Here is a 21,928-nt window from a genome sequence, read left to right on the forward strand (position 1 = left end):
GGCAAATCATGTGTCCCCATGATGAGGTGGCCAGATGAAGTAATCTGGTTATAATGACATGACTAGCTTCACCGTGAATCAGAAAAGCATAGGATGCAATTTACCTTGACTTTAGCAACACTTTCAGCAATTTCTACAGCAGCCTGTGAGAGAGTGGGGCTGGGTAAGTCAGTTACAAAGCCAAAAACTGAAATAGACTGTCCTGTGACTAATGACTAGTGGCTCTTTACTAGTGACATTCCCTACCTTAAGACTGTGTCATTTATTAAGAACCTTGACAGTGGAAGATAAAACATGCTCAGTAAATCTGTGGAGGATGCCAGACTGTTGGTGAGTAGTCAGTATGGTGGAGGGCAGGGCTGTTATTCATAGGGACACTGAGAAGATGGAGAAAGAAGGTGACAGAAATTTCATGAAGTTTAACAAAGACACGTATCCTACTGGAGAGACAAAACTGCCCATGCAGCAGTGCTGTGTACAAACCAGTTTAACAGGAAAGTGTCTGCAGCATCAGGTTGAATGTGTGGTAGCAGTGGGCCCTCTCAACAAAAGTGGATCCACAATACCGGTTTGTGTTAGCAAGAGCATAGCCACGGCATTGTGAAAAATGGTTATTTCCCTCAAACTGTCACTTGTGGGCTTACATCTGGAACGCCGTGTTCAGGCATGGGATCCAAGATAATGACAATGACAAGCTGGGCAAGTAAAGTGCCATAAAGATGCTAAAGGCACTGAAGACGTGATATACAAAAAGAAACTGAGGGATATTAATATTTTTGGTCTGGACAAGGCTAAACAGAGTTCTAACTACTGTCTTCAACTACATAAGAAGAGATCACAGAGGAGACAGAATAAGACTCTTCTTTGAGATGTACATCTGAAAGGTACTGTTGGCAAGTTTTGCCAAGAAAGACACTAATTAGATAAAATAAATTTTAAATAAGTTCTTTGCTGCAAGAATGATTGAACATTGCAAGAAAGGCTATGGAACCCCCATCCCTGGAGATTCTCAAAACATGACAGGGGACATGATCATAAGAAATCTTGTCTAATTTTGAAACTACTCATACTTTGAGCAGGTGATCCAAAATAAATAATAATAGTAATAAAACATTCATTCCAAACTAAGCAATTCTGTGTTTCTATAGAGTATTACTTGCCATTTCAACAGACTTCTAACTGTCCACTTTGGGTTTGTGGATTGTTAATTTTGAGAAGTTCAGCTTGAAGGAAGAAAGAGTAAGGTACAGTCCTTGCTACTGTGTTGCATTTTGGAACAATCTTGAGATAACATGATTACAATTTGTTTTATTTGAAGACAGAGTTCGAACAGTTGGAATATTTAAAATACTGTATTACGCAACTGGTTGCTTTCTCAAGGCTGTTTAACATCAAGAGCATGTATCCCAAACATAATATACAAGTTCTGACTGCATTTATGATATTTTCCTAGACACAAAAAGAAAGACTTTTCTTGTGTTTCTTATAGATGGAGAGGTTACCATAATGAAAAAAACGAGATATAATGAGGCTTGGAGAAAGGGAGCTAGATAGTTGAATAGTTTACGCAGCAAGAGCCCTTAGCTATCTTGTTCAAAATAGGCTTTACTTACTTTTTTGGGAATGCTTCCTAGTTCCTGGACTTTACTATGGTATTTTGAAGAAGGTGTACATTAGAATGTGATTGTCCTGATGAGACGAATATGGGTCTAAGATCTTAGATCTCTGATCTAAGAGAGAGCTAAATCTTTTCATCACAAAAGATCAGAAATCATCATTATAACACACGTAACTTATTCAAGTTAAGATAAACTGAAACATAAATAAAATACTTACCCATGCGTTTTCAAATATCTCCAAGCACTTTCAATATTGCCACCACCACATCCATGTTGATTCCTGGTATCACAAGAGATCAGGTTCTGCACAGAAAGGTTGTCTGTGATTTGGCCATCAGAATGAATTGTTATTCTATCTGCTGCAACACCTGTTTTGAAAGAAATTGTGTTATCAAAACCAAATAATTACTCAGAACTTCTCAGTGGTTGTTTTGAAAGAGTGACTGAAATACATCAACACTTTCTGTCTGGGGACATATTTTTACAAGACAATTGGGATATTATATATAATAGGATATCATTATGGATATACAGGATATACGTTAGGAAATCCTACTTTTCTGAAAGAGTGGTCAGGCACTGGAATGGGCTGCCCAGGGGGGTGGTGGAGTCACTAACCCTGGAGGTGTTCAAGGAACGTTTGGATTTTGTGTTGAGGGACATGGTTTAGTGAGTACTATTGGTGATAGGTGGATGGTTGGACTGGATGATCTTGAAGGTCTTTCCCAGCGTTGGTGACTCTGTGATCCTGTGATTATATAATATATGTATACTATATAATATATATAATATACAGTATTATATATATATCTGTATATATAAAATATAATATGATATTGTATAACAATTTTAAGAGTGGTAAAAATGTAAAGTACCATAAGCAACTTATTAGTAGATATACTAGTATATATTTAAATATCAAACTAGATATTTACATAATTTCATATAATAATCTCTATATTTGTACTTGCATATTCATCTATAGTTAAATTCAGCAGAAGATATGAGGGCTGCTCTGAAAGTAATGCCTCCCATTTTATTATATGGATCCAGAACATTAGAGGTGGATGTTGGCAGCATGGCTGTAGAGGCTGAATCTTCCCACCAATATTCGATTACATCTTGTTGCTGTGTGACAGATGGCAGCAGAGGGGCAACCTGACACAATGTCATCTGACGTGGAAGTGCATATGAAGCAGTGGTGTAGCATTTAATTCCTCCATGTGGAAAAAATTGCACCCATTGATGTTCAGTGATGTTTGCTGAATGTTTATGGAAACCAAACAGTGGATGTGAGCACAGCGAGGCAGTGGGTGGTGCATTACAGCAGTGACAACAGTAAAATGAAAGATAAGCCACGTTCTGGATGGCCATGCACAAGAGTCACACCACAAAATGAAGAGTGCCTCCATCAGCTCATCTGCACAGATCGACTAGTGGTGGTGCATTGCATTGAAAAATAGTGCTTTGTAGCTGACAATCTGCTCTAGCAAATAGTGTTACTGTGATCTTTATATCTGTTGTAGTTTCCAATGGAAATAAATAGGAAACATTACTTTTGGAGCAAACTACATACAAATATTTCCCAACTCTCTGCAGCTGAATTTCTGAAGCTCTTTTCTTTCTTTTCTATATCCATTCCTTTATATGAGGAGGAGAGAAAAACAAAATAGAAAGAAAATATTAATTGGAAGTAAGTAGATGCTTAAGTGGAAAAAATATGTGGAATTACTCATATTAAGGTGTAATGTGGGATTCACATAAAATTATCTTTCTGAGAAAGTCTGAACCACAGATGTCTGAACTAGATCAGATAGTCATGATTCTAAGTTCTTACATATTTATTCATGGCTTAAAGACAGACAGATTAACTAAATTGTAAGTGAAATTAAGACACCTCCTTATGCTGTGATTTGAAGAACCAGAAACCTGCATCAATCAGGACCTGTTGTTCAGATCAAGTCAAAGTTTGACTGCATAATTTTTTCCTCTATCTGTAGATATCTTAATATGTACTGAGATTTACTGCTACATAGAAAAATTAACCGAACTGATCACTATAATTTCATTGAAAAAGTGACACAAACACACATGTCCACTTTTCATAAAACTAGAGGTTTTATCACATGATGTTGAATTGCATTACTGACATTGGTTTATTTACAGAATTAGAAAATAGGTTTTTTTTCGACAAACACCTGAGAAATTTCAGAGTCTTCCCCAAATCACTGAAAAGTTTACACTTCATTAGTTGAATTTCAAGGATTAGACAATGGCAAATGCACAGATATATATGTGTATATGTATATATAAAATGACATCTACTTGTTTTAAAACATTCAAGTCAAGCAAAGAATGCAGATGAGTAAGAGTCACTTCATTCTTAATGATAAACTACACCAGTGGGTTTATTCCTACATCCTGTCACAAAGGAAGTCTCCATATGATACAAAAACTTATGAAAAGCAAAGGAAAATCTCTACAGCTTAAATTGGGACATCTTAGAATGAAAAGTGTAGCAATTTCAATTTTTACATATTACAATAATTTACAATTAATTTTTGCTAATAAAAACTGAGCAGAAAGTTCAAATTACTTGATTACTAATCAACATAAGTTTTCATTATACATTTAATATACATAATATTTTTGAAAGGAGGAAAAAAAAAAGAAAGAAAGATTATTACTTGCGGTTGAAAATGCCCAGGATGCTCCACAGTTTCGTTGGTCCAAAGGATCATGAATCCAATCAGGCCATGCATAAGTGGCTGCAAAAAACTCAGGAAATTTTTCTTCCAGAAGGGAGCTTCCCTAAAACAAAATGCAGTAGATGTATATCTGCTTCATTTCCTAACTTTATCTTCAAAATGATCCCATTTTTGTTTTAAATATTCATAATGTTTGAATTGAGGAAGCCTCAAGCATTGGCAGCTGTGACTTGCCAAGCATTTATGTGGTGGTTGCCCTGTGCCTGGGTGCTGTGGGTGCCCTGAGAGCTGAAGGCTTTCTGGCACTCCAGTAGCTGTGCTGAAAAGCTGAGCTGTACAGCTGCCAATCTGAGTAAACTGTCCAGTTTTTATCTGATTTTTATCTCAAGCAACATTTCCCTATGAAACACGTCAATTATGACCCAGCTGACATTTTTGGAAGGAAAAGCATTCTGCTGCAAACAGTAATGAAGTTAGGAACGTGTTACCCTATTCATCTTGACATGCTTTCCACTTGGCTGGAAATAGGAAATTCTAGTTACCAGTGGGGAATCAGCAGAGGGTAAATTCATTGATTCATCTTTTACACAGAGGTTTTTCAATTTCCAGCACTTATTCTCATTCCAGAATGAAAACCACTGATTTTCTTTCTACTTTGCAATCTGATGTTGAGTTGATATGAATTCATGGGCTGTTCAGAAAAAATGTTTTGAACAGTCATTTTTTGCATACTTTTCTCTCTGTCTTAATTTATGTCCTGTAAGAATTGCACAAATACCCACATATGCAGGAGCCATCTGGTACAGCTGCTAATAATCTGCCCTATGTTTGACATAACAAAAACACTAAACAATTAAAAACAATGAAATAACTTTATGGACAGTGCTTATACTGCACAAGAAAAAAAGGAATGGCCACACAGCCACCCTGGACACCCAGCCTATAAATTTGTCTCAAACAATTGCTCAGAGCAACTATTCCAGATGAAAACACAATATACAGAATATGAGATCCTGCTCCCAAACAAAACACTCCCTGATAATTATTTGTTACTAGCAAGATCACACGTGGAAACAAAGGCTTCTATCCTATTAAAAAATCTTTTATTTTACTTTGGTTTACTTATCCTTGTTCTTCTGATTCTGAATATCCTTGCTGGACAATTATTCTAAATTGCCTGTGTGGCTTACAAGACCAGATGCCTATTCCTTAGACAATTTAAATATTTGAGCCCAGTTCTTACAAGCTCTTTTAGGACTGCTTGGGAAATCAAACTTTACAACTTTGGCTGTGTCCAGATGATTTTCTGGCATGTGCTGGGAAACAGTAACATCTTCATCCAGTTTGCATATGCTGATTTTCTTCCCGCAGAAAAATCAACAGTTGAGAAGAAGTGGGTGAGGGAAAAATAAGCTTGTGTCTCAGGTCTTTATCAGCTATGAAACTGGAATCAGTCACAGCAGATGGATTGATACCATCTCTGCATGCCCCAGACCTAGTGATTCTGAAGCATTTGAGATTTATGAAGTTTACGTACAGCCTGAGAGTCCAAAATACCACTACTCACTTTTAAAGTATATTGCCAATGCTTAATTCATTTATATTCATCTGAAAGTTATACTTTCACATGTAACAAATCAGTAATATTAATCTTGCTAAGATATTAATATTTTCATTAATTACAATCAGAATTCTGCTTTCTTCAAAATTTTGAAGAAATATGGGACTTGCAGCCACAAATGACATACACAAAAAGTCTGCAAAGTTAAATATCTTGCTTAATCTCGCTTAATTAATAATGATCTTTCCAGGTAGACATCAAAGCAAACAAAATCACAGCTCTAAAGTTTCCAGCAACAGAAAGCTGCATTTAAGAGATCCAACCCCTGCAGAAGTGTCTGGTGTTTTATGTGTGGATGGATGAAACTGCAACCATGGAGTCACTGCAGTCTCTTTTGCAGGATGGTTTCCTGAAGTCAGAGGGAGTTGTACTGACCCAAGACAATGGCATGGAGCTTCACCAGGGGAGATCGGGTTGGGTGTTAGGAAAAGGTCCTTCACCAGAGGAGAACAGGTTCCCTCCGGGCAGCGGGCACAGCCCCAGGATGCTGAAGATCAAGGAGAATTTGACAACACCCTCAGACATAAGGTTTGATTTCTGAGTGCTCCTCTGTGGAGCCAGGAGCCAGACTCAACGACCTTTGTGGGTTACTTCCAACTCGAGTCATTCTGTGATTCTGATTCAGGAGCAAGCACAAGCACAAGGTTGACTTTAAAGAATAATTGTACTGACAAAATCCCAGATTAACAATGTTTCATATCAAGAATAAATAAGCAAAATTTGGCAAATGTTGTTAAGCACACCATCTTGAGCAATGACCGCTTACATTCTGAATAAGGTAGATGAGAAAAAGAAAATTCATAATAGATCTTTAGTCTGAGCCAGTGTGTTAACTTACATATCTCTTAAGCTACTGCCAATGTATTTAATAGCCTCAAATTGTAAATCCTAGAACAAATCCCTCATTAGCCTTCAGCCCTGCCATTATGAAATGCAGGACTGACCTGTAGCCAGAAACATTAGCTTTTTGTCTGAGTAATTGCTACCCTAATATTGAGAAGCTAATATTGTTGTTCTGTGACAAATGGTGAGTCCAGACAATTGTTTCTCAACGTATTCTCCATAATCCACCATTACACAGCACAATGGAATCAGGAAAATGACCGGCAAACTCTTTTAAACTTTCACATGTTTTCTGTGCAGTGAATACGTGTGAAGGTTTAAAAGAGTTTGCCAGTCTGGGCAAAAGAGGAAAGTTAGGAGTTTTAAAGGAATACCTAGACTTCACCTACAACTTCAGAGGAGTTAGATGGTCCATCAGAGAAAAAAAGGCTGAAGATAACTGAATTTGCAAATTTGGGAATAATGAAATAACTTTGTTTTTTTTTTTGTTTTCTCCAAGAGAAAGCAATATTTTTTCTTCCTCTCTTTCTTTCTTTCTTTTCTTTTTTTTTTAAACACAGTATTCTATTTATTCTTTGGTGTTGAAAAGAAAAATAGGAGTTTTCAAGACATCACAAGCCTTTGTAAAGGCAATAGTAGAGTTTTTAAAAGCCCTATATGTAACTGCAAAAAGCTTCTGTTTTCCCTAAGAGGAAATGTACCTCTGTCACTCAGTAATGTTGTGAAAGCAGATTTGCAGTTGGATATGTCAGTCAATGAAACAACAGAAAAACCTATACTCTACAAACAAATACTGCTAAGAACTAAAACTCTGCTCTGGATATGAAATGATTAACACAGAAGTACTTTACAACCTGGAATCTTTTTTCCCCTGACACAAATGAGCAAAGAGTCCTTTCTATACAAAAACCTGTTTCTCTCAAGCACCCTGAAGACACAATGGAAAACAGCAACCTCTTAGTTACCAGGTGCTGTCATTTATTTCTGAGACAGTAGCATGCTGAAGAAATGGTTTTTATTTCAAATCAGAAAGTGTGGCATTTAATGAATGGAGAACTATAGTTTTCTTTCTCCATTGGCAAAGCTAGCAGCTTTTAATCAGATCAGCACTGACTAGAGCCAAAAGCTCTCAAACGCTAATTGTGACATTTTTATCAGCTATGTATGTGACTTCGGGCAAATGACTCTCAGTTTTCTCACCTGCAAAATGGGAAAGACAGTAATAATCCCAGACAACACAAAAAACATTTAATTAGCCCTTTTTTATGTACAGTAAGTAAGCAGTTCCCCGGCCTGCAGGTAAATTAGTACTCAACAAGGTCACTTGAAGGCCAAACCATTAAGGTTTGAAGACAGTCTCGGAAAATAGATTTTTAAAAAACATTCATTCCTGTATTTCTCATCATTGATGCCTTTTTACTCTCTTCTCAGCTGTCACCTGGATACAAAAGATTAATAGAAACACTTTAGTAAAGCTTACCTGGTTTTTATTACTTGGGTCTTTTTAAAAGTATTGGTATACTTCACAAAATATCAGAAAAAAAATCATGGAAGGGGAAGCAGAAGTTGATCCTATGACTGCTGTTGGTCTGTCAATTGAAAGAAATTACTTCTACCCCTGGTGAGCCTGATCCACACTATGAACTTGCTGGATCATGTTGTGACAATGGATATTGGGACAGCTATGAAGAGATGCTTTACCACATCTTCACTCAGTAAATATTTAAATCCTGATAACTGCCATTTCACATGGAATTATCTACTGATGAAATTTTTGCTTACATGAGTGGAGGTATTTTTTCTTACATTTATGGAAAGTATTAAAATGTGTCAGACAGAAAATTTCCTGAGACAGAACAAAGACACTAAAGAGGTGATGTTCTAGAAAACTACAGAATAGGACACAATTAGAGAGTTTTGAAGCTTCACAGGAAGTTTCAGAGAAAAATATTTTTACATCAAAACAATCCAAGACAGAAACCCTAGGGTATGAATAAGAAAGTTTTGATACTTCTGAAGAGAAATCATAGGTTGGAGATGGGCTTCTGTATAATTCAGACTGATTTTCTGTATGTTCAGAGCTCTGGAGAAACTGGAAAAGTCATGAAGGTGTTATTACTTTGTATTTTTAGCAGTGAGGAAGATTTTTCAGGCTCCTGTGCAAAGCATGTGCCTCTAGCAACTTCCAGGACTTCTTGAGGGTTAAATGGATAAATGCATGGAGTTGGATTTCAGAGAATACATTCAAGCTCCTGGAAGTTTCTGGAAGGGCCAAAAATAGTTGAGTTAGGGCTTTCAGATTTTGTAAGAAGGTAGCATTGGAGAGCATGTGCCTGAGAAATGCGCCTGTGGAAACAAGGCCATAAGTAGTGCACCAGCCAAAGAAGCTACAGGAAACTTAACAGCAAAGAATTAATGGGCTGTTTATAATGAAAGAGCACTGTGTGAGCAGCTAATTCAAAATGAATAGAAGAGAGGAAATATGGAAAATATCTTATTTTACCCTTCCTTTTCTTGTTTCCCTAGATGTTATTTGTCTAACGTGGGAATAGGCGGAAGTCAGTGTAAATGTCAATCTATGAGCTAGGTGCAATATACCCACTTTTTGTTCCTGCCATACAAGCCTTACACTCTATTTCTCAAGAATAAAAGTAAACAACAGTAAAAATTAACTCAAATTTTCTTGAATCTCAATGTTGAACAACAGCAATTTGCACCAATTCCCCCACACAGTAAATATTGCACTGAAATCTGTTATGCCATTTTCTTTCTTTTCTTTTTTTTTTTTTTTTTTTTTTTTTTTTTTTCTTTTTGACAGAACATTTTCAAATGAAATCAATCCTTCTTTGGCTGAGAAGAGTAGTCTAGCAGAGTGCATGAGGCAGATTGCCAAAGCCCAATTTCTGTCAACTTCTGGCTCTGACAATCCTCTTTGGTATAATTTCCAGCAAACCAGTCTTTTGCTTCAAGAAAAAGAGTTAAGGTTGTGAAAATTATTGCACATGATCCTCTCCCTCTCTCCCATATTCCTTGCCAATTGTTAGCTAAGCACTGCTGTCCCTGCAACTCCTCCCATTTGGAAACCCATCTACTTTATCGATATAAAACAATCAATGACAACTGACTTCCAACAGATATTCCAATGGCATCATTTGCCTGAACTATGTAAAAACCGAAGGCCAAAATGTGTTATAGTTACTGCATTTTGCAGATCTTTGATCTATCTACTTACTCCTTAGTTTCAAACTAAAAGAAGGGAGATTTAGATTCATTATTAGGAGGAAATTCTTTCAACAGAGAATGGTGAGGCACTGGAACAGGTTGTCCAGAAAAGCTCTGGATTCCCATCCCTAGAGGTTTCAAGGCAAGGCTGGATATGGCTTTGAGCAACCAGGTCTAATGAAAAGTCTCCCTGCCCACAGCAGGTGGCGGTTGGAACTAGATGATCTTTAAGGTCCCTTCTAACCCAAATCATTCTATGATTCTAACACTGATAAGTGAATATTAGTGCACAGTTTCCCAATGTATAGCACTTGCTTTTACTCCTCCTTGTTTGATACTGATGAATATAGCCACACTTTCTATGGATAGGAAAACTATTCTAGGACTTTCACATGCAACGTGGAGGCACTTAGTCCTTAATACCTTAATCATAATCTTATAATTGTCCACATTGTTTTCCAAAAAATTAAGTTATTAAAAATAAATAAATCAATAGCATATAATACATACTGGAATTGCTTTCATATTCAGCAAGGAATGAGATGGAGGTAGTGTGCCCAAGCGCTTTCTGAAACCTTCTTCCAGTGTCATGCCCCAGAACTGAGTATAGTTGTCAGCTTTCCATCTTCCTCACAGACAGAAAACAAGCAAACAAAGAAAGGTTAGAGACACTGTTCATAATATCTTCTCTTCTACTCCTTCTTTAGAAGAGCACCACTAAAAATAACATCCAGAAATAAATGTTTCAAATTATGTTTCAAGACATTCTGTTAGATACGAATGAGACTATTCCTCTGTGGGTAAATGTAGGCTGGAAGAACACGATATGAAAACTGGTGATTTGAGGTCAGCATCATATCAGCCTTCAGCAGATGAGTGTGCAGTGCTTCAGAGAAATACTAGAAAATAAGGTGCTCGATCAAAGCAATTAAAGTTGTCTTGAAGTTGTGCTCATATAATGCTTCAAACCAGGTGACAACAGCTTCACACGGTGGGTTACATTGCCTTCAAATGCTGAAACGCCAGCAGTAGTTATGAGACACTGCTGACGCAGCAGAAAGCCCAGCTGTTCTGCCTGTTCTGCACCAAAATTCACAGAAAGAGCTGTCTTTAAGTACTCCCTCCCTACTCTATCTGAGGAAGGTAGGCCAAACTCAGAACCTAGCATTAACCCCTTCAAAACATATACACAACAAAAAAGAACTCACATTTATACACATTTGGAGCAAACTAAAATTGTGTGCATTACTGGAGAAGGCCTGAGTCAAGGGGAGGGTGCTCTCTTTACCCATTTATTTCTTGCTTGCTTGTGTATGTGGAAGACAGGTAGAATTCACACTCCCTAAAGGAGAAGCCTTGTTACTCAGCCTGCCTGTAGTCACTGAGAATATAAACACCTGCAGAATCTAGTCTCTCAGGTGGCCTTAACTACCTTGTGGCTGCTGGTGCCCAACTCAATTGTCTATCCTACCTCCCTTAGTTTAAATCTCTCCCATCAAGTACAGTCTGTTTCAGCACAGTCACGGTTTGAAACCTGAGCACTTCCATAGACTTCATTAGTGAATTTAGCTCCTCAACTTCTAGGCTGGCAATCTTCCAAGGCACTGCTCTCCATTGCAAGGAATAAAAACTGGTAGCAAGAAAACCACTGATATCTCACAAAGTTCTGATATCTTGATCCCTTTGGCCTATTCTCCCTTCTTCCAATACTACCTGGTATGGTTCTGGTATGTAGAATGACCTTCTGGAAAATGGGCAAGAAATAAATAAATATATGAATGTTTCTCCTAACTATTAAAGTGAAGAATAAGGAAGATGTTCTGAAGAGCATTTTGTGAGCAAAAGAATTATAATAATTTGGAGAATATTTTAGATAGGTATTTCCAATATTGACTCTTACCAGGATGAGATTTTCAGTATCTTTCTATTTTAAAATCTATATTTTGCTACAGTTTTAGAAGTTTCACAGATGTACATTTACTATTGCATAGTACATAGGATGTAATTGGGGAGGGGAGGGGCAGAGAGAGCCACGTAACTTGCAATTTGCACTTACATGCTATGAGCTTTCAAGTGGATCACAACACTTTGGCATTTTTTCTATTAAAAAGCTTTACTATTACAGCACTATAATACTTTTACTTAAAATAGAAGTATTCTCACCCGTAATCTCCAGAATTGATGTGGTGAATCAAGTCTGGGCGAACAAGGCATACATCATTTGAACACTTCCAGTTACTTTGGATGCATTTGCTGAAAGGGCAAGAATATAATTGAGCAGAAAATGAATCGTACTTTTACAGTAGAATGAAGAATGGGGAAGAGGAAAAGCCTAAACTACAAATGTCACAGTAAAAACAAAATCATGCGTAGTGCCACTTCACTACCTAATGAATCCTAATTGGAATGAGGTGGTAAGGTTACAGCTTGTGGAAAATCTCATCTTTGACAAAATTTGCTTCCATTTCTGTGAGGTCAAGCCAGGGAGAAAAGAACGATGTACTGAAAATAAGTTTTTTTGCTGAAGTTCCACTTTGTAGAACCAGAAAGGAGCTCCATGGCTGTAGACACTTTTCTCCAGGTATCTTGAGACAAGTTCAGGGCAGATGGAGCACAAGCCCTATTTGGATGTTCCTGGAGCACATTGGACTGTCCTGATTTTGGAGGTGCAGGGGACCACCTGCTGAATGCCAGGGATGGCAACAGAGCATCCCTGCTGCTCCATCTGATGTCCCAGGACAGGGAATGGGGCGTTCAAACAGTTCATCTATTTTCTACATAAGTTAAATTCTCCCCTTTTAAAATAAAATTAGAGATGATCACTTTTGCCAAAGTAATGGAGGAAGCTGCTATAAAAATATTCCTCCAGATTTTAATAACACCGGTTTTCTCTGTATTCAGGTAAGTTTACAGACCTGTGATGAAACCATTTCAACTCAGAGCCAGTATACTGAACAGGAACAGAACTTAGGTCACTGAGGGGGAGACATTAATACTCATGTTTTCATGTCTTGATTAGGAAGTCCATCCTCCTTCACCATTCTTTTATGTTGGCTGTAGAACAATTCTATGATTGCTTAATACTGTATTACTCTTCCAACCATTGATTAAGTTAAATATGAATTTAGGGATGCTAAGCAAATTAATTCCTATTTCATGATATATGCTAAAATAATTTCAATTTTGTGTTCTCTGAAACATTACCAGGAATTGCAGTTGTCTTTAATTATTGCTCCTTCTCCGTAATATCGGCCATCTTTATAACAACCTGCCAACATAACATATAGACGTGTGAAAAAAAAATTGTTCTTGAAGTCAGTTAACTCAAAACTCTTGCTACTATTGAATTAATTGGTTTTATGCATTGTATGTGATATTATGCAAGTAATGTGTACATTACTTAAGCGAAAGACAGTATTTTTCATGCTTCCTCTACAGATACTAGTAAGCCTAAAGGTACAAATGAAGATCTCCTTCATTGACATGAGAGAAATATTCACCTCTAAGCCATAATTAATTTTATACCACAGTGCAGAAGTGGACTAGAGATGATGAATTAATTATAAATGCCTATTTCACCCTGTTAATCATGCAGCAGACTGCATGAACTAGCACAGACATAGGTGAGATATATCTCACCCAAGCACTGTGAGGCCTGAAGTTTCTGCTCTAATTCAATTTCTGCTAGCAGCAGAGACATTTCTCAGAAAATACCCAATGCAAATTACTCAGGTGTCATGACTTGCCATAGAGTGCCCCAGTGCCAGGATCAGACAGTAGGTGGAAGTAGGCATCAAGCAAGATATTTCATTTACAGCCAGGGAAGGAAGTATTAAAGTGTTGTATCAGCGGCAGGAGGAAGCCCCTCTGGAGCTCTGCTGGCAGCCCTCCCACCCACACTCAAGAAAAAATGCAAACCTGAACAAGTACAAAAGAAACTTTCTACTAATGTATGCCTGGGGAATTGAAGATTAAGAACAGAGTTCCTTAGCCTAGCAAAATTAGGACTTGAAGGGTCAGGAGTACTTACTGCCTCTAAATGTGTCTAAAGCATCAGCGTCAAAAAGTAGAGATATCAAAGCTGAAAGACATCAGCTGCATAAGAAAAAGGGCAGATTGTCCAGCCATCAAGGTATTAGACTGGAATATTAATATTCTGGGAGATATAGTGAGAAATAAGTGGGAAATTATTTCATTTTCAGGTGCATCCTGATGACTTATATGAAGATTGTGCTTGGAAGGAAGTGGACTTAATAAATCAGGACCTGCCTCTTGGTTCAATCTTCCCAAATTCCTGTAATTCTCACCTAATCTGCCCCAACATCTGTGTAATTAGTTTTGTAACTCAAATGTCTCCAGACATATATACTCTGTAGGCCAGAGTCGGACTGCAGTGTGAAATCACAATCTGTGTCTCTTTTGTAACATCACCACTGTGAGATCTAGCGTGTTGGCTCAGATAAAGCTTTTAGTACCATCAGAGTAAGTGAAACAGAAAGATCAAAAAAATAAGTGCATTCTATAAATAAAACTCTAACAGTTCTCCTAATAATAACACCACCACCAAATCCAGACTTTCTGTCCAGTGTCTAAGACGTACATAACAGGACTGTGTGCACATCTTCTCCTGAAACGATACAGGGAAGCCATTGCAGCACACTGAATGCTGGGTTCGTAAAGACAAAGTCAAAGCAGTTTCACAAAGTTATCCTTGCAGTGGCCCCCAGCCTGGTGCACACGAATGCTTAGGGTGCACACAATAGCTTACTGTGCCGTGCACCGCAGCAGTGGATAAATTGGGATTCAGAAAAGCAGCATTGTGCCCTTTTATTGATATTCCTTCTATCCCATGCAAAGCACTGAAGTTTATTGGTTTGTTTAAAGCAGCATGTGTCGGAAAGCACTGAGAGCTAAACCATAGGCAATAAGAAGATCAAAATCTTCCAGGTGTATGTGGTCTGGTAGTGCCTTAACAATTCTTGGCCAAAGGCAGCAGCACAGTCTCGGTTAGTAAAAGTTAGCCAATACACTTGCAGTGTTTCTAAAAATGCTTCGTTGTTTGCTTCATCTTCTGACATTCAGTCTTTTTTTCTCCATTTCTTCTTTCCAATTTCATTCTCTGTTCCCTATTCCTCAGACACTTCAGTTCTAGAACATTCCTTCTGAGTTTTATTTTCTCCTGCTGTATTTTGCCTGCTTTGGTGCTCTCCTTTAATCCTTTAGGTTGTTTGTATAGCAAGTATCCAATAAAAAGACTTCAGAAAGCTTAAGATTTTCCATCAACAAAGAAACAAAGCAGGACCAGAAAAACAACAGCTTGTTTTGAAGCAAGATATAAATTAAATATGACAATACCTCACCTACAGAGCAAATAAAGGTGCTCAAATAGGTAAAATATCATTATTATCTATGACAGGCATGTACAACAGTTACATAACAGTGAAAAGAGAAGTAAAAGTTGAATTGAAAAAGGCAATAAAAATATTTCACCTCACCAATTCCCTTATCTAAACCTCCTGTTACATTTTTACCTGTTAGAGGTACACCTGTCCCGGGACCCACACGGCAAACTACCACAGATTCTGTAGTGATTTCCTTCCATGAGCAGCCTGCAAAACTAGACCCCAAGGCTCTCAGCTCTGGAGCAGAAATAGTGCTTAGAGCGTAAGCAGAGCTCATGAGAGCAACTCCCAGTTTGCTGGAAATAATACACAACAGTGCAGCCTACATAAATACAAAAGAAATGTCTTTATTTACACAAATTGGACAACGTTCTTTGAGAAGATTAGAAGCACTTTGGAAAATCAAGTGTGTTTTGCAGCCTTTAGCATTTTTGGTGCTGTCACTTATCAGATATGGCTGTGTGCCTGGCTTAAGAGCACAGCCTCCTGAAGAGCCTGTGATCTGACTGCAGGACTGCAAGCAGCAGAGATGCCTCGAAGAAAGAGTTAATTTTTAAAGCTCACAGTGTTATCGTTTCAGTTTTAGGCTGTTGAAAGTTTGGTACAATCTCTATATTTTCAGCCAGATTTATCGTGGTAAGAAACTGCCTAGGTTTAAAATTCACAATTCTAGACATGTAGCACCAGCTAACTTCTAGCACCCTCTGCAGGAACCAAGTGAGGACCAGATGTTTGTAGGTCCATTCTGTAATCTTTAGTTACAAAACCAAAAGACTGAGATTAGAGTACTCCTGGGGGAACTTCCACTACAAGCTGAGTAATAAAACACTAAAAAAGAACAAAATGTTGGCCAGAAATCCTGTCTATTCACATCCCTTCATCTACTTCTGCACTGAACTGCTGTAAGAGCGGTTCTGTCCAACAGTTCGGATCTAGCCAACTCTAAAAATACATCCTAGAGACAAAGAAATAGCAGCAAACATAATTATTACTCTGATTTCATATTCAGTGCCTTTGTCCACTGTATCTGTAGGCACATTTTTAGGATGCATACACTCTAAAGATTAATTGGTAGTTTTACTTCCAAGCATATTTTTGTCATGATGCACTAATGCCATCTGAGCCTTTTCTCCATACCCACCTGATGCTGAAGGTGGCCAAGGCTCATCAGACCTGGTGGGCTCAATGGTGTTCTCACAAGTATCCCAGTAGTCAGCGCAGCAGTCTATGGGGCCAGGAGGACCTGAGGCACAGAACTGGTCACAGTAACATATAGCTGCTCTGGAAGCAATGTTAAAGCTGCAGTCATCATTCCTTCCTGTGCAGCAGCCTCGTATCCTGCAGGACTTGCCCTGATATAGACTCCTTTTCAGCCTGTTCCACTTTGCAGAACCACTGTCTTCAAGAGAATAAAGTTCCTTGGTCAAATTTCTTCTAGCATCAAGCTGCTTTGCCGTCCAAACTTCACTTGCAATGCAATATAAGAGCAAGATCTGACTTTTGAGCCACATTCTTCTGACTCTAGCCACCTTTTTAAGACTCACTGTTCTTCAGTAACAGTCCATTTACTGTAGATATAATAGCTCCAGTTACCGGTCACAAATCTGAAAAGAAACCTGCAGACTACGGCTTTATTACGAGGACTCTGTATGTGTTAATCATTACTCAGACCTGTTATAAACAGATTTATTTGCCCAAGCTAAAAAAAAAAAAAAGAAGACACAGACTGGAAATCGAGCTATAGCAATGTATCCATAATTATTAAATGTTGGATGCATTCTTTGGCAAGTGGGAAATTTTCTGGTAAAGGTTTATTATGCAGAATATACATGGCCCAATATTTTAAACGTCTTGTTTTAAATATCTAAAATGAAAACAATGTGAGGAATGAGCACATGGTGTCAAAGGAAGATCTCTTTCCTTCTGGCTTCATTTACCTTCCATGTGATTGGAAACTGTACCAAACTTACATTGCATTTCACCTGCACTTGCCTATCTGATATGCAAGGCTATACATCACTGACTGTCACTACAGTAAATATACCCTGTGTGCCCCATTTCAATCTCATTTCCATTGATCTGGCTTTCCTTTACAAGCTTGATTTTACAGTTTTACCATGGGAAAGCTTAAAAAGTCAGGTGATATTCAGTATAAGCTATCATCCAAATCTATTATTTTAATATTCACATTTCTTTAGTCAAAATGAACATAGTAGTATCAGTAACTATAGTAATAAATGCCCACCAATGAGTGTTCATTCTGATTTAAAGTGGAAATTGCTGGAATAATAAAACCACAAAGAAAAGCTGAGCAGATATGAAAAGATACGTGTAACAACCGTTGATCCATCAGCTCCAGGCTTTCGGACCACATTCCTGAAGAAATCTGCATGGTCCTATTGCCAAACCTTAAAATATTCAGGGGGGAAAAAAAAAAAAGGAGCAGCAGAGTATTTTGAAGGTGCTAGGGGTGATAACACATAAGGCTAAATTGCATAAAAATAACATAGTTTGAAAAATAAACAGTTACAAGACAATTTAAGTCTTCAAAGCTATGAAAGCAGAGGTAAAAAATAGTCATTCTTCCTTCTCTATTTGGTAGTGAATGAGAAGACCATGAAGAAGTCAACAGCAGGGAGTGGAGGGAGTCTTTCCCTCTGTGATTACAGCTGGGCTATTCGGTGATGCAGAAGGTCACAGAATCAAAAGGCAGCGACTCTTGAGAGCACAGCTGGCAATACAGCTGTCTGGATGCATAGCTGGGAATGGCAGAGACCTCCAGGGGGAATATGTGCGTGTTTATGTGTACAAGCTTGTAATCCAAAATCAGTTCTTTAATATGATTTCAGTCAGCACTGTTTTCATTGGGCATGCCCCCCACACTGTCTCTGTCAGAGATAAAGAACTGTGGCTGAGGGAAAATTACATCAGACTACCTGATTTTTATTTTGATTTTTGAAAGCAATTTTCTGAATGGAAGTCAATAGAAAAGGCGAGGTCAGCAGCATGCAGAAATTGTACATCACATAAATCGTAACCTTCGGAGTTGTTGTGTGCTTTTTAATTTAGTTTTGCTTAGGAGGCAAAAATCTGGGCAAAGTTAAGTCTGTCACTGAGTATTATAATGCATCACATAAAAGATAAGGAAAGTTCATCCACGTGTGCTCATGGAAATTCAAATAAATCACTTACTAGAACTGATAATCCTTTTCCTTATGTCTACATGCCTTCTTTCTTCTGTGTGGTTCTAAGCAAATGATTCTTTTGATTTGCACTGCCACTAGCAAAATGAAAATCTTTGCAATAACAGATCTTTGGAAATAATTTTACAAGTGTATGTCTGGTTAAGCAGAGGAAACAAAGAAGGCTACCATATGTCCATCCCTTGGCATCTGTTCGAGCCTTTTGAGAAAAATCTGTTTTGGTTCAGCAAATATTTCAATTTCAGTAGTTTCGTTTGTAAGAAAAGTAGTTCTCTGTAAACAGTAGGAGATCACATGCTGACTTATCTGTAACTATTTAGGAACAGTTAAATGTAATCCTCATTCTCTATTGAAGATTAACCTATTCCAAGCATACCAGCTCTGCCAAGCTCTTCAATTAGGATCATAGCTGTAATTCTTGTCCTCACAGTTAGGTACAAAAATATCTGAGTCGTATCTCTCTCAGCACTCCCCACTGTCTAGCCTTGAGTTAAAAAATACACACCACACACTTGTCAGGAATCCAGAAGTTATTAATGTCACTGTACACTTGGCAAAGCACCAAAATGAAAGGCAGTTTAAAGTGTCCAGGAATCTCTTCCACATCCTTCTTTTAAAATTCTCTCTGTTCTATTTGAATGAGCCCACTGGACACCTTAAAATCCCATTCCTAATCACTTTTAGAGCAGTGGTGAAAGCACTGGACAGGCAGATTCTGGGTACTGAGGGTCAATCCCAGCTCAGGTCACTGAGCACACCCCACCAGAGAACTATGCTGCCTTTCCTTTGCCTGACTCTCAGCCAGGGCACCAATCCTCAGCTATCTCATTTGCCAGTAGACACAACTCACTGTATCGAAGAGAACATGCAATTGCTTATCGTGAGTTCAAATTCTGCACAGATATAGACCATCTCTTTCTTTGAACTCAATGGCAACTTAGCTAGTGACACCTTGCACAAAACGCAGCATTGATGTATATACTAGCTGCTATAGATTACATTTACTACTTCTTAGTATTAATGGCTGCAATGAGGAAAAAATTTTTAAGCCAACCATGTCACCAGACGTATTATCTCACAGTTTTCTTTCTCCCATGTACTGGTGGATGAATAGGATTAACCCTTCCAAATAGTATACTACATAGTGTTAAAGCAGAGAAAAGCTGCATTAAAATGTTTTTCTCACTAGGTACCCTATTTAGCAACTGCCTGGCACCTCACTGCTGTGAGTTGTTATCACAGTACCAAGCAGTGCCACTTTTAATTAAAACCTTTCAGGACTACCTATCTCAGTTCTCACCATGATACCTGGATGGTTACATGCAACTCAGAATTGAGGTCACTGAGATGACAAATAGTATCAGTAGAGTCCTCCCACAGGGCACTTTCCTACGTGCAAACTCTGGGACCAGTGTGTTAAAGTCAAAGCTAGAAAAAGAGAAACTGACCCCAATTTCCCATGCCAAAGAAAACTGGTTCTTCACACACATACAAATGCTCAAGAAGAGCTAAGGTCCACAGGTGAAAGACTATTTAGAAGGTACCAAGTGGTTACTACAGCCTCATAGCCTTGTCTCTCATTGCACCTGTCACGTCGTGCCCATGAGGGGAGGGAGAGGTGACCAGGTTCACAAATATCCTAGTTAGATTAAGATGAAAAAATACTCAAGATCTGTACATAAGAGGAAAAAAAACTTTATAACAGATTTCTATAAAACAGTTATCCTATATGCATCAGCCCCCTCACAACTATATCTGCCTAAGCTGTGGAGTTTTGTAGGAAGTTCAAGTAAGCCTTACATTACATAACAACTTTAACAGAAAGAGAGGGAAAAAAGAGATAAAAAGGAGGAAAGAGATCACCAGTCCTGGATCAAGCGCCAAGCCTGCCGATGGAGAGCTTCACATCGCATAGAGCGAAGAAGGGAAGCAGCAGCAGTGAGAAGCTGGGCTAGCAGCAGAGGAGAAAAAGGGCCAGGCTGGCATCTCCTATCCCCTATTTATAGTATCAAAGAAAAAAATTGAAGGGACGTTCCCCTCTAGCCCCTATTTATAGTTGTTGGCTCCAATTCGAGGATTGGTTGAGACACCAGACACAAGCCAAAACAAAGGTGACAGCAGGCCCCCTCCTGTGACCTGGCCATTTCTTGGACATTGTTCTGTACTCTTCCAGGAGGGGCTGAGACATAAAATTAAGAGATCCTTCTTTGACAACTGTCTCTCAAAGCATTGTTTGGGCTTGCCCCTTACACCACCACAGCGATTCATTATGCATGCTTCCCACCTCAGCTGCACCCCACAGCCAACCTCCCAGCCCCAAATGATGCCATCTCATGCTCGTTGTTGGCCATGCTCCTAAGGCCATAGTTAGCCCACTCTGGATTCAGTCAAGTAAATACATGTAAAGAATGGACCAAACTGAATGTGCACAAACCAGGACAGTGTCAGTGCCTTCCTCAACAGTGCTTCTCTAGGGTTTGACAAGTGTGGGAAAAGCAGTCCTTTGTTATGTAAAAAAGCAGGCTTGTGTTTGTATATGAATCTCTCAAAAAACACAGCTGAGGATGGAAATCTTGGTCCCACCATTTGATAGGTCACATGCCACCTTGGTTATGCTTTTATTGAGAGTGTTGTGGACAGATGAGAGTGTGCACGTAGCTCAGAGAGGTGATGCCTGCAGTGAGTTTGCCAGTCCCAGTTTGAGTTCTCACCAGCTGGTTAGAGATGATAGAGAAGGGGAAAGTAACATCTTTCACAGGGAGTATGGATTCTCAAAGGATGTTGTGTCACTATTGCATGACAGATGTATACTCACTCATGTTCATTTCAAATATGAGGCCATTTCTGATCCTGCCAGTGACTGCTGGTACCTTAAGCCTAAATCTTCTGTGACTGTAGAATTATAGAATCATTGAGGTTGGAAAAGACCTCCAACATCATCTAGTCCAACTGACCACCAACCACCAATATTGCTCACTAAGCCACATCCCCATGTCCCACATCTACACGTTTGTGGAACACCTTCAGTGACAGTAACTCCACCACCTCCTTGGACAGCCTGTTCCAGCACATGACCACCCTTTCAGAGAAGCAGATTACAAGGGCAGAAGTAGAGGTGGCTCTCCCAGACTGAACAAATCATCCATGTTTCTTGCATCCAAGCAGGCTCAGAGGTGTTTGGGATACAGGCAAGTGTTAAGTTTGATATCATTGCAGTGTGAGAGTAACCAGTCCTCTTCCAAAGGAGCCAGCCCAGAGCACTCTTTTCTGTTCATGTTTAAGGTACTCCATGCCATTGCTTTGTGGTGAA

General features: G+C 38.6%; 1 protein-coding gene across 1 annotated transcript in view; it reads right to left on the minus strand.

The window, feature by feature from the left end:
- Positions 1–16,926, minus strand: part of TINAG (tubulointerstitial nephritis antigen) — a gene marked incomplete at both ends in the record, with an annotated part of 44,452 nt that extends 27,526 nt beyond the window's left edge. Inside the window, 6 exons of the mRNA XM_079550762.1 lie at positions 1,837–1,987; positions 4,307–4,430; positions 10,524–10,638; positions 12,177–12,266; positions 13,218–13,281; positions 16,557–16,926. Coding sequence (XP_079406888.1) covers positions 1,837–1,987; positions 4,307–4,430; positions 10,524–10,638; positions 12,177–12,266; positions 13,218–13,281; positions 16,557–16,926 — 914 coding nt within the window. The remainder of the gene's footprint in view (positions 1–1,836; positions 1,988–4,306; positions 4,431–10,523; positions 10,639–12,176; positions 12,267–13,217; positions 13,282–16,556) is intronic.
- Between the last annotated feature and the right edge of the window lie 5,002 nt (positions 16,927–21,928).

This window comes from Tetrao urogallus, assembly GCF_951394365.1.
Source record: "Tetrao urogallus genome assembly, chromosome: 2".
NCBI classification, from domain to species: domain Eukaryota; kingdom Metazoa; phylum Chordata; class Aves; order Galliformes; family Phasianidae; genus Tetrao; species Tetrao urogallus.